Source organism: Schistocerca gregaria, chromosome 2 (genome assembly GCF_023897955.1).
Source record: "Schistocerca gregaria isolate iqSchGreg1 chromosome 2, iqSchGreg1.2, whole genome shotgun sequence".
NCBI classification, from domain to species: domain Eukaryota; kingdom Metazoa; phylum Arthropoda; class Insecta; order Orthoptera; family Acrididae; genus Schistocerca; species Schistocerca gregaria.
Window position 1 is genome coordinate 474,964,610 of NC_064921.1, and position 13,548 is coordinate 474,978,157.

The 13,548-nt window shown below is 37.7% G+C and overlaps 1 protein-coding gene across 1 annotated transcript in view; it reads left to right on the plus strand.

The window, feature by feature from the left end:
* The first annotated feature begins 507 nt into the window (after positions 1-507).
* Positions 508-13,548, plus strand: part of LOC126326739 (protein CWC15 homolog) — a 30,045-nt gene continuing 17,004 nt past the window's right edge. The window contains exons 1-3 of the mRNA XM_049995786.1: positions 508-1,540; positions 11,794-11,919; positions 12,001-12,163. Of these exons, the coding sequence (XP_049851743.1) occupies positions 1,410-1,540; positions 11,794-11,919; positions 12,001-12,163 (420 nt within the window). The 5' untranslated portion in view covers positions 508-1,409. The remainder of the gene's footprint in view (positions 1,541-11,793; positions 11,920-12,000; positions 12,164-13,548) is intronic.

Sequence of the window (13,548 nt, forward strand, 5' to 3'; positions counted from 1 at the left end):
GGGGTCTGTGGCATTCCTGTTGAGTCTGAGGATGTTAATCTATAAATAATCTTTCAAGGTCAAATACGTGTAAACAACTTTTTTATAAGGTGAAATACAAACGATATGTAGAAAGCCAGTTAACCTTCAGATGATAAGCTTCCTGAACTATTTCGCAACTTCAGAAATAATCACTGAAAAGCTTCGTTATGAAAGGCGAAATAAATAGCTCAAACTGATATAAAAGTCACCTGTTGCTACCTAACAATGGGCAGCTTTATTGTTGCAATTTTCCAAGCAGCAAATCTAAAATGTCACTTTGAACTCCTCCTGAAATTTGCAAACAATATGACATAGTCACTTTGTATTTCTCGTAGCTGTGTTACTTATACATCTTTTTACTACAGTCGCCTTTGCGTTATTTTTCTGCGGCCTTTTATCAGAAGACATGCTGTACAAACCAGCAAACAAGGGAGTGCATAGCAGACCGGTTGTTTGGTGAAGCAACTCGTAGGCACGAGAACGCGCATGCGTATATATGTTCTATCCACTAGTTTTTGTGTGTGTAGTCTTATTCCCATGTGCCTGCGCCCTGCAACTGTTCACATGGAAAGAGGCATCGTGTGGACTTCGCAGGCTTAATACAAAAACCTACAAATTTAGAATCTACTGTTTGTGTTTTGAGAGAATCATGATTGAAAAGTCGATGTCAAAACTCCAGTTACGTCTGCCTGTAAGAGAGGCTGTCGTGCTGCATTGGGCATTAAATATTACTTATACCAGAAATTCTGATATTATGTTTGTAAAATATCTGCTATCACACAGTCACTACGTTTACGTGTGACACATCTTCCGAAAGACGAACACCGAATTTCGGCAACCGTTTCTCCCTGTCTTGTTTACACGTTATTGACTGAAGCGGATGCACTAGCACAGTTAAATATGGAGCCTGAAAAATCGCTGTTACAGTTTCTTGTTCAGTCAGCACAGTGGCAATTTCTCTTAAAAGGCTTCAGTTTTAACATTTCGACTTATCCTTCACTGTGCAAAAAGCCACTCCATCCATATCAGCAGAAATTTTTTATAAACATGACGATAGCTGACCAGCGTAAGTGGGCGAAAATCGATTGGCGAAATGGAACTTCGGCCACTAGAAGTGGATTTCCATAAACGATTTTGAAGCATGTACAAGACCACCCACATGCGGTATTAGGAAATCGGTTTACGAAATCCGATTTTGGAGCCCTATGTGAACGGGGCGGAAGGTGTTTAGCTAAAAGGTCAAATAAATAAATAAAACACTACGTGTCTTTGGCTACACTTCAAAGATCTTCGTTAATTGGGCAACATAGATTGGAAGACAGTTGTTGTTGTTTTAGTGTTTTGTGTAAGAATTGTTGAATCTGGTGGGTTTGGTAATTTGTTGAACAATGACTACCGCTGCCAGGCCTACCTTCGAACCTGCCCGTGGTGGGCAGGGCAGAGGCGAGAAAGATTTGAGTGCAATTTCAAGACAGTATTCGAGCAGAGATTTGCCATCTCATAATAAACTGAAATACAGGTAAAGTATAGCAAGGCCAGTGGATTTTTGAAACGTTTGCAGAGATGTACCTTTTGCGTTCTACAAATGTATTTTCTAAATTCTTTAGTTAGTTTCAGTCGTAGAGAACAGATGTAGTTATTCATGAGCTTATTCTTACTCTAAGTATCTAATAAGTTTTATATGTTGTAAGTGAATAATGAATTGAAGATCTGCAGCCAGTAACAGAATAACTACAAACATTGTGTGTTTAGTGTGTTTAAAAGTAATGGTAGTCATGAGTCAACGTCTGTAGCCAACATGTACGGTTCACGATCTATACTTATAATTTTGCTTGTATACCTGTAGCATCCATATACGTTATGCAGTCCATATTCATACATCTGTTGATATGTAAACATGTGATGTAGGGCACCAGTAAATGCACGTGTAAACCTACATACAGTATGACGAAAATGAAATAGCACAGTGGCAGATAATTTGTCTGTTTGGCCATATATCTTTTGATACCAGTATATACTGAAATAATGCTTCATTAACACTTTTATGATGTATGTGTCTGTCCGCCGTTTATAGTATTAGGCTGAGTAACAACCTGTTAATGGAAGTTTCTGTTCTTGTTGAAACATGCATCCTATTCAGCCTTAGCAGGGAAAAAGCTCTCTCTCTCTCTCTCTCTCTCTCTCTCTCTCTCTCTCTCTCTCTCTCTCTCTCTCTTCCTCATGTTTTGAAAATAAATATATTAATTATTTTCTCACATCAACACTGTCTTTGGTCTCTGTGCTATCTCTACACTTCCCACTTGTTTGATGTGCATTTGCATTTGGGGGATTCCATTGTTAAGGGTGTGACAGTGATACTACATTTTTCAACAGACAAAAGCTAATATAACAAAAAATTACAAAATATAAGTAAATTAAAAAGTGATTGATCACATGAATAGTTGTTTTACCTCCTATTTAATTCCCGATGTCAGAAGTTTACAGCGTGAGCTGTTACTCGTCTGTAAAACTTTGTCTTTGGTGGGACAGTAAATGGTCTCAGCATTGAATGTCCACCAACAATGTACAAGAACTGTGAATTTTGCACATATTTTCTTTTGAAAACATTGAATTCCTGCTATTAAAACAATTCTCTACATGGCAAAATATCAATAGATGTTACATTATTAATAATTACTTATGAAAATTGCAGTAGAAGAACATCACAGTTTTTATGAGTTAAAATTAATTTGATTATTTTATATGAAAGAGCAGTTAATGTATTTGGAGCTCACTTCCCATGTAAATGATTTTGTAGAAAAGTTTTGTTTCCTGTGTATAGCATAAATTACAGTACAGTATTACATTAAAGTCCTGGGTAGCTAATAGTTTTACTTTAAATAAATCCACAACCAAAAATGAACTATGTGGCTGACTACTCATCCAATTTCAATCATGTTTAAATTTCCCGAATACTCATAACGCTGAGTGTCCTTAATGTTTAGACATCTGGATGTACGAAACTAGCAAGCTTATTCAAACTCAATGTAGGATGGATTCTTCTTGTCAAATTAGAACACCCCTACTGATCTCGTACACACAGTCTGTATTTATCCATATTTTTCAACAGCTCTCTATGTGCAGTTGCAGTGTACCTGTATTAGGCTGACTACCTTCTTGCAGTTTGTAACTCAACCAAAGTAAATATTGCTGGGATGAAATTTTCCATAGCAGGTTCTAAGCTTGTAACTACTTTGAGATAGTATGTCTGCAGGTCACGGAGACATGATCAATCATCATTCATCTCAGATTCTGTGTAGCTGAGAGAATATGTGTAGTGTGTAAGTTGAAAAGACTTGATTTCACTGGTTTGTACCAGAAAGAAATCTTACCTTCATAGTCTCGGATGTTATTGAATTTAGCGTATGTTAAAATGGACTAACTAAGGAAGGAAATTTTTTTTTGTTTTCTCAAAAAAATCAACTCCAAAATACAACCTTCTAAAGATGACACTGGGCATACCATTTTGAAGTTGCGAATTTTGGAAACATTTGTGAAATACTGTATCTCTGGAACAGTTCTAGATATTTTACCTTTTTTTTGAAAGACAATTGCTTTATGATTACAATGAAATGATCCATTTGGACTTATTTGTCAAAGTTATTTTACTATAGTGTTCTGAGCATTTTTAATAATTTATGGATTTTTTTTCCAAAAATGACTACATAAAATTTTGATTTTTTTTCTGGTGATTAGTACCATATATTTCTAGCGTGGTGAGTAGTGTCACTGACTCTCGAAATTATTTCCCCCAAGAACCATGGACTTGCTGTTGGTGGGGAGGCTTGCGTGCCTCAGCGATACAGATAGCCGTACCGTAGGTGCAACCACAACAGAGGGGTATCAGTTGAGAGGCCAGACAAACGTGTGGTTCCTGAAGAGGGGCAGCAGCCTTTTCAGTAGTTGCAGGGGCAACAGTCTGGATGATTGACTGATCTGGCCTTGTAACACTAACCAAAACAGCCTTGCTGTGCTGGTACTGCGAACGGCAGAAAGCAAGGGGAAACTATGGCCATAATTTTTCCCGAGGGCATGCAGCTTTACTGTATGATTAAATGATGATGGCGTCTTCTTGGGTAAAATATTCCGGAGGTAAAATAGTCCCCCATTCGGATCTCTGGGCGGGGACTCTCAAGAGGATGTCGTTATCAGGAGAAAGAAAACTTGTGGTCTACGGACTGGAGCTTGGAATGTCAGATCCCTTAATTGGGCATGTGGGTTAGAAAATTTAAAAAGGGAATGGATAGGTTAAAGTTAGATATAGTGGGAATTAGTGAAGTTCGGTGGCAGGAGGAACAAGACTTATGGTCAGGTGAATATAGGGTTATAAATACTAAATCAAATAGGGGTAATGCGGGAGTCGGTTTAATAATGAATAAAAAAATAGGAGTGCGGGTAAGCTACTATAAAAAGCATAGTGAATGCATTATTGAGGCCAAGATATACACGAAGCCCGCGCCTACTGCAGTAGTACAAGTTTATATGCCAACTAGCTCTGCAGATGATGAAATTGAAGAAATGTGTGATGAAATAAAAGAAATTATTCAGATAGTGAAGGGAGACGAAAATTTAATAGTCATGGGTGACTGGAATTCGGTAGTAGGAAAAGGGAGAGAAGGAAACGTAGTAGGTGACTATGGACTGGGACTAAGAAATGAAAGAGGAAGCCGCCTGATAGAATTTTGCACAGAGCATAACTTAATCATAGCTAACACTTGGTTCAAGAATCATAAAAAAAGGTTGTATACATGGAAGAAGCCTGGAGATACTGACAGGTTTCAGATAGAATACATAATGGTAAGACAGAGATTTAGGAACCAGATTTTAAATTGTAAGACATTTCCAGGGGCAGATGTGGACTCTGACCACAATCTATTCGTTATGAACTGTAGATTAAAACTGAAGAAACTGCAAAAAGCTGGGAATTTAAGGAGATGGGACCTGGATAAACTGAAAGAACCAGAGTTTCAGGGAGAGCATAGGGGAACAATTGACAGGAATGGGGGGAAAGAAATACAGTAGAAGAAGAGTGGGTAGCTTTGAGAGGTGAAGTAGTGAAGGCAGCAGAGGACCTAGTAGGTAAAAAGGTTAGGTCTAGTAGAAATCCTTGGGCAACAGAAGAAATACTGAATTCAATTGATGAAAGGAGAAAATCTAAAAATGCAGCAAATGAAGCAGTCAAAAAGGAATAGAAACATCTCAAAAACGAGATCGACTGGAAGTGCAAAATGGCTAAGCAGGGATGGCTAGAGGACAAATGTAGGATGTAGAGGCTTATCTCACTAGGGGTAAGATAGATACTGCCTACAGGAAAATTAGAGAGACCTATGGAGAAAAGAGAACCACTTGTATGAATATCAAGAGCTCAGATAGAAACCCAGTTCTAAGCAAAGAAGGGAAAGCAGAAAGGTGGGGGGAGTATATAGAAGGCCTATACAAGGGCAGTGTATTTGAGGCCAAAATTATGGAAATGGGAGAGGATGTAGATGAAGATGAAATGTGAGATACGATACTGCATGAAGAGTTTGACAGAGCACTGAAAGACCTGAGTCGAAACAAGGCCCCTGGAGTAGACAACATTCCATTAGAACTACTGATGCCTTGGGAGAGCCAGTCCTGACAAAACTCTACCATCTGGTGAGCAAGATGTATGAGACAGGCAAAACACCCTAAGACCTCAAGAAGAATATAATAATTCCATTCCCAAAGAAAGCAGGTGCTGACAGATGTGAAAATTACCGAACAATCAGTTTAATAAGTCACAGATGCAAAATACTAACGCGTATTCTCTACAGACGAATGGAGAAACTGGTAGAAGCTGACCTCGGGGAAGATAGTTTGGATTCCATAGAAATGTTGGAACACGTGAGGCAATACTGACCCTACGACTTATCTTAGAAGCTAGATTGAGGAAAGGCAAACCTACGTTTCTAGCATTTGTAGACTTAGAGAAAGCTTTTGACAATGTTGACTGGAATACTCTCTTTCAAATTCTGAAGGTGGCAGGGGTAAAATACAGGGAGCAAAAGGCTATTTACAATTTGTACAGAAACCAGATGGCAGTTATAAGAGTTGAGGGGCACAAATGCCAAGCAGTGGTTGGGAAGGGAGTGAGACAGGGTTGTAGCCTATCTCCGATGTTATTCGATGTGTATATTGAGCAAGCAGTGAAGGAAACAAAAGAAAAATTCGGAGTAGGTAGTAAAAATCCAAGGAGAAGAAATAAAAACTTTGAGTTCACCGATGACATTGTAACTCTGTCAGGGACAGCAAACGACTTGGAAGAGCAGTTGAATGGAATGGACAGTGTCATGAATGTAGGGTATAAGATGAACAACAACAAAAGCAAAACAAGGATAATGGAATGTAGTCGAATAAAGTCGGGTGATGCCGAGGGAATTAGATTAGGAAATGAGACACTTAAGGTAGTAAAGGAGTTTTGCTATTTGGGGAGGAAAATAACTGATGATGGTCGAAGTAGAGAGGATATAAAATGTAGACTGGCAATGGCAAGGAAAGCGCTTCTGAAGAAGAGAAATTTGTTAACATCTATTATTAACTGAAGTTTCAGGAGGTTGTTTCTGAAAGTATTTTTACGGAGCGTAGCCATGTATGGAAGTGAAACATGGACGATAACCGGTTTGGACAAGAAGAGAATAGAAGCTTTCGAAATGTAGTGCTACAGAAGGATGTTGAAGATTAGATGGGTAGATCATATAACTAATGAGGTGGTATTGAAGAGGATTGGGGGAAGAGAAGTTTGTGGCACAACTTGACAAGAAGAAGGGATAGGTTGGTAGGACATGTTCTGAGGCATCAAGAGATCGCCAATTTAGTATTGGAGGGTAGTGTGGAGGGTAAAAATCATAGAGGGATACCAAGATATGAATATGCTAAACAGATTCAGAAGGATGTAGGTTGTGGTAGGTACTGGGAGATGAATAAGCTTGCTCAGGATAGAGTAGCATGGAGAGCTGCATCAAACCAGTCTCAGGACTGAAGACCACAATAACAACAGTTCTACAGTCCCTGAAAAGGAGAGCTTCCACTTTTAGGTTGAACAGGTTTTGCCATACATACAATGTGTTTTATGACCACATTGTCACATAACAGACTCATAAAGCTGCATTTAACTTTTAGTTTTGTGAGATGAACAAGAGACTCATTTTTCAAGCATTTTAAACGGTTCCAGAATGCATGTAAAAGGTCCAAAGTCTCAAAGGTTTGGATTTTTACAACTTCTGTGCAATCTATTTTGTACTGAAATTAGCCAGTGAGTGAACTAAAAATACACTTCTTCAGTATTTTCGTTTGATACCTTCCTGCTGAATCAATAGGAACTGGAGCACTTAAAAATCTTCAAAACATTGTGAACAGGAAGTGAACACTGATGGCATTGTTGCTGTCCTTCAGCTGGAAACCTATAAGCAGCAGGTGGTCCAAGTGGTACGGTAGTATAAAGTTCACTACAATTTCATTTAACTCATAATAGGTGTCTGTAATCTCTGTAATCCAGCAGTCACAGCCATACACACACACCACAAACTTCCCCCCACTCAGGTTTTGAATCTGATTATTATCCTTCTGTTTCTGAAGCATTGGCCGAACAAACGGAATTTCTTCTTTCTTGGTCTTTATAGTGTGTGCAATGTGAATTTGCCCATCACTTTGAGTCCAAAAATGTGTCTTTGAATTCCTCTCATGGGAGTAGTTTGGTTGGACCATTCTTTTTTTTCTGCTAACAGAATTCTTCGATTTCCTCTCTGGATAAAATATTGAGGGCTGTGGATGTGTAAGATTTCATGACTCTTGTAAAATCCTCAGCATTTTTGGTATTGGTGTGGAAAGATTATGTTTTGTAGCATGGTGTTTCAGGAAGCCTACACCATCACAAGGCCCCTTCCTGTGACCAGTAGCACTGTATACCCAGCCATTTGGCATGAGCGACTTACTCAATTGAAACAGCTGATAGGCTAATGATTTTTAAAATGGCTAGGAGCACCATCAGAAATAATGATGATCTCTGCCCCTGTTTGCAGTTGAAGAATTTCACGCATTGCTAGCAAAGAATGTGCTGAGTCATGTCTTGTGTCATCACTTGTAACTACAACACTTGTGGTTTTGTTATGAAAATATGTCATTCCTGTAAAAATTGAAACCTGGTTATTGCTCCAATGATACCCTTGCACATATTGTGGGAGAATTATGGACCAGTTCTGAGCAAAACCACAGTGAAGCACTATATATAGTCCTTCAGCTTTTACACCCCCTTTTCACTTCTGCAGCACATTGTTGTTGCAATTTCTTCAGATGCCGTTGTGTTACTGCTTTCACTGACCATTTACCAAGTTCATCAATGAAACTGTCAAAGACAACAAGTTTTCTTAATTAGTTCATTTCCCTCCCATGTTGCATATGTAATTTCTGCAGAGTTACCTGCTATGTCTTCCAGGCCAAGTGTCTGTAAAGACAGTCACCACATTCTTGGAACAAACAAGTCTCTCGCTTTATGTCACATACTACTAATGACTTCACATGCCCAACCAATGTGTCATATGTTATGTGCTCCAGTAAGTTCCCAAACGAAGTTCAAAATTACACAGTACACACACAAACAGACATCTCTACGTGGGAATTGAACTACCCTCTTAGGTCATAGTGCATAAAATTTTGATCTTCCAATATGTGAAGTTGTATAGTTGCTCTTATAAATTGCAAAAGTTTCTTTAATAGTGCAAGTCATGTACCTCTTCACTTTCACAACTTTTTGACCTTCAACTGTTACAGTTATAGTGTCTTTTTTGTCGGCACTCTCGCGAGAACAGTCGCCTTTATCTTCCAGATAAAATGACTGCACTATTTGAACTTGTGCTGCTTCTACAGGATGACCGTTATAACGATCTGGTCTTTGAAAACTCATTTTACAGACCTCACATTTTGTGATTTGTCTACCGTGTACTTTGACACTGATGGAATGGTGTTCAAAATTCTTTTATTTGAAAATGTCTCTGGAATAATAGTTAAACTTGCACCTTTTCACTGTAGGATGCACAATATTCAACAGCGGAATTGATATTTGTGAAAAATTCCTGGCAAGAGGTGCAAGAGAGCTTTGGTTCATTTTCTTCTGAAGAAGGAATTGCTACATTGAAGAATGTGGTCAGTTTTTCTATAGGCTAGTGTATTCATCCATAGCTTTTTTATTAATCTGTGCTTTCTTGATGCATAGTGCTTATGACTCGACTTCACTGACCACTGTTTCTTAACAGGACTAACACCTAACTCTCTAGTTGACTGATTCAGGGTATTTAATTGTTTCTCTATTGGTGCAAAATCTGCATCATGTGCGCCATGGGAGGCTTCACCTTGTTCAGATACTGTTGTTGTTGTTATTCTGACAAACCATTCATAACACAAACATCTTCATTTTGAAACAGAATTTTCTGATGAGAACACATGCATGATGTCTTATATATCACTCTTTCATGGATGTGCAAATAGTCACCACACTTCACTCTCCTGTGGCTCCAGTCAGAAGACATTTCAAACAGTGCTTTTCACAAAATACGCTGCAACTGTGTCAACTGGCAAATTCCTCACGAAAACGCATAACTGACTGGATGGTTGCAGATTTCTTAGAAGCCTATTCAATAAACAAATTAGCACTGAACGACTACCATACAGAAACCTGCAATGAACAACCACAACAAAAAAACTGACAAGAAACTACAACAAAGTGTAATAAATATCTGCAACAATGAAAGTGAAAAGAAATAACTGCAACAAAAAAGTGATAAGAAATAACTGCAACAAAGACAATAGAAATAAACATTGTAACAAAGAAATTAGAAGAAACAACTTCAGGGAAGACATACATTACCCTTGAAAGTAAAAAAAGACTATTTCTTTAAAATAATACCTATCCAACTTAAAAGTTCTCCTTGACGGAGAATATAGTACTTCATGGTAATGATGAACAGAAAAAATCAAACTTTTCTGGGTAGGTATTTTTGAGAAACAATTTTTTTCTATAAGTTATTAAAAAAATTCAAAAGATGACACTAAAATGTCTTCGATAGATATGTCCAAGCGGAGGGTACCATTGTAATCTTAAAGCAATTATCTTTTAAACAAAAAAAGTTCTAGCAAAATATCTAGAACTTTTAAGAGATACAGCATTTTAAAACATTTTCCGAAATTAGCTCCTTCAGAATGGTGTCACCAGTGTCATCTTTGGAGGCCTGTATCTCGGGCCAGGAATTTTTTTGGAGAAAACAAAAAATGTGTTTCTTACTTACTCCAGAATTTTAACATATGCTAAATTCAATAACAAGAAGGTAACCCTTCCTGCCTGAAGTGATACAGATTATGCCCCCCTTTCATTGTCATTTACATTTAATGTTTCTGCAAGCTGACTTTTCCTAGGTCGTTGTGTTTTCAGCAGATTACCCTATGTAAGTTTGTGAGATTAAGTTTTCTTGTCTACTAAGAAATTGTTTTGCTCCCTTTTTAGGCAGGCTTTTCCATACTTCCATACATTTTTTTTGTGACAACTGATTTTTTTTTTTTTTTTTTTTTTTTTTTTTTATGCTATGACCACCATGTCTTCCATTCTGAGTGTATACCATATTTCCTGTTTTCCTTAACCACAGTGTTTTTTTCTGCTCTCTTGTCCTTCATGTACATGTCTTTATGTTATAGAAAATCATTTCTGCCCTTTCATATTCTTTTCGTGTCATATTACTAGCTGTTACCTTCTGCATGCAAATTGAAAAAGTGAAGGTAAGCAGTTGCCATATAGTAGAGTCTTTGGACAGTTAAAAAGCATGTAAACGAGAATGGAAGTGGTGCTAAGCTTTCAGACAGTGTCACCCTTCAGAGCTCTCATATCAATTTTCAGATGAATTTCAGCATTGTGTGTACATGTAAATGCTATACTCTTTCACATGTTTAGGTATTCTGGAGATTGGCATTTAAATTTGTTGAGATGTCTTATCTCACGAATTTACTGTTGCTGTTATAATCCCTGTGTAGCGAAACATGCTGAGTTGTGGAAATTTACTGCCGTTAACGAAATATAGCACAGTGTTTGGATAGAATGACATCTTCACATGGTTTGACTTGACTTGCTTTTTTTTTTTTCATCAGTCTACTGACTGGTTTGATGCGGCCCGCCGCGAATTCCTTTCCTGTGCTAACCTCTTCATCTCAGAGTAGCACTTGCAACCTACGTCCTCAATTATTTGCTTGACGTATTCCAATCTCTGTCTTCCTCTACAGTTTTTGCCCTCTACAGTTCCCTCTAGTACCATGGAAGTCATCCCCTCATGTCTTAGCAGATGTCCTATCATCCTGTCCCTTCTCCTTATCAGTGTTTTCCACATATTCCTTTCCTCTCCGATTCTGCGTAGAACCACCTCATTCCTTGCCATATCAGTCCACCTAATTTTCAACATTCGTCTATAGCACCACATCTCAAATGCTTAGATTATCTTCTGGTCTGGTTTTCCCACAGTCCATGTTTCACTACCATACAATGCTGTACTCCAGACGCACATCCTCAGAAATTTCTTCCTCAAATTAAGGCCAGTATTTGATATTAGAAGACTTCTCTTGGCCAGAAATGCCTTTTTTGCCATAGCGAGTCTGCATTTGATGTGCTACGGATCACTTTTATGGAACCAGAAATGCCTGTTTCTTGAGTGTTTTCAAGCCTGTGCTGCTTTCTTATAGAGAACATGGGCAAGGAACCACTGAGGAACTCAGATCACGAGACTTCCGCAAAGAACTGGAGGAAAGAGAACGTGAGAAAGAAAAGAACAATGCCAGGGATCGCCGAACCCAAGAGTCCAGTTCACAGTGAGTTTTCATACTTGCAAGTTGTTTATTGGAATGAGGCATATTTAATGATAATTGACAATCAATTTGTTTCTTTACTAGCAAGAGACCCAAGTTGGACCAGGTCCCTGCTGCAAGCCTAGATGCGGATGATCCATTAGATGAAGATGATTCAGATGATGGTGACAGTGATGATGATACAGCACAGTTGTTGGCTGAGTTACAGCGAATAAAAAAGGAACGTGCTATGGAACAGGCAAAAAGGGTGACTATCTACGTAACATATTGTTGAGGAACATGTTCTGTAGATATTTATAATATAGACTGCAAAGAGATTTGATTGACAATGTGAGCTTGAAGATATGAGCAATGGCTTCAGTGTTGACACCAATCTATTTTTATAGCTTTTTTGTGGTAATAACAAGATAATATTTTGGTGGAGGGTTTAAGCTCAAATCCTTATCCCGTCATTGTGTTTTTTATTTGTTGCAGTGTCCTTGAATCACTTGAGGTAAAACTGGGATTTTTATTTTAGGAACACTACCAATAGTTCCTTCAGAACTTCTACTAATTTAATTCTCCACCATAATTGTATCAGTGTTGCTGGGCTTTTGAACATTTATTTAATTAATTTAAGTTCATTGTTTTGCTGTTTGAGTTTCCCTTTTCATTTCATTGTCATCACGTTAAATTTCACATCCATCTCTACAAGGACTATATGGTCTAGTTTTGATTTTGGTTGTAAACTCTGGATGTGAACGATGATAAAACATTTCCCTTTGCTCAAGAGCAGTAGTGATAAATAGCAACCATAACAGAAATAGTACATTTCTTTCCCTTTTGCTGTTTTTTCAGTGTTCTTTCACTTTCATTCTGAAGTTTCATTCAACTCTCCTTCTCTATACTTATATTTTTCTGTTAAGAAATAAAATGAAAAGTTAATAACAAGAAATGATTTATTTACAACAAGGAGTGTTTAGGTGTTATATAATATCACAGTTTGTCTCACAAATCTAGAATACTTAAACAAGGTGATTTTATTTGTGAAAGGCATGAAATAGTGAAAGTTCCAGCAGTTTTTAAATGTTTAGGAATTTCAAATGTATGCCATCTGTGAGGTAGGTCTATATGTTGAATCATTTACTTGCAAATCAATCTCTGAGATTCTAGCTTAGATAAAACTAATTATGAAGTCCTCATGTTAGGAAATGCGAAACATATGCTGCAGTCTTCCCTGCTCGTTCACGGTGTGTGTGCCATCCTTTGGAGATATCTTTATCGACCATGGGTTTTTGGGCTACCATGTCAATTTTCCATTGCTTTGTTGTGAATTTACAACATTGTTATGATTTCCTGATTCACACTAAAGGTTATGGGTATTTATAAAGTATGATATTAAATATGGATGTATTTGAACACATTTTGTTGACCATCGTAGTATTCACAATACTAGTAAGTTTGCTTGGACTTTGTCCAAGTTTTTTGCTGTATTATGCTTCAAGTAAACAGATGACATAACACAATGGGCACCAGTTTTACCGTATATGTGTTCAAAGTATCTTATTACTGTTGCATTTTTTGACGCCAGCTGTGAACATTGCTACGAGGATTTGTCATTCAAACGTCCTGATATGGAATAGTGTCAGATGA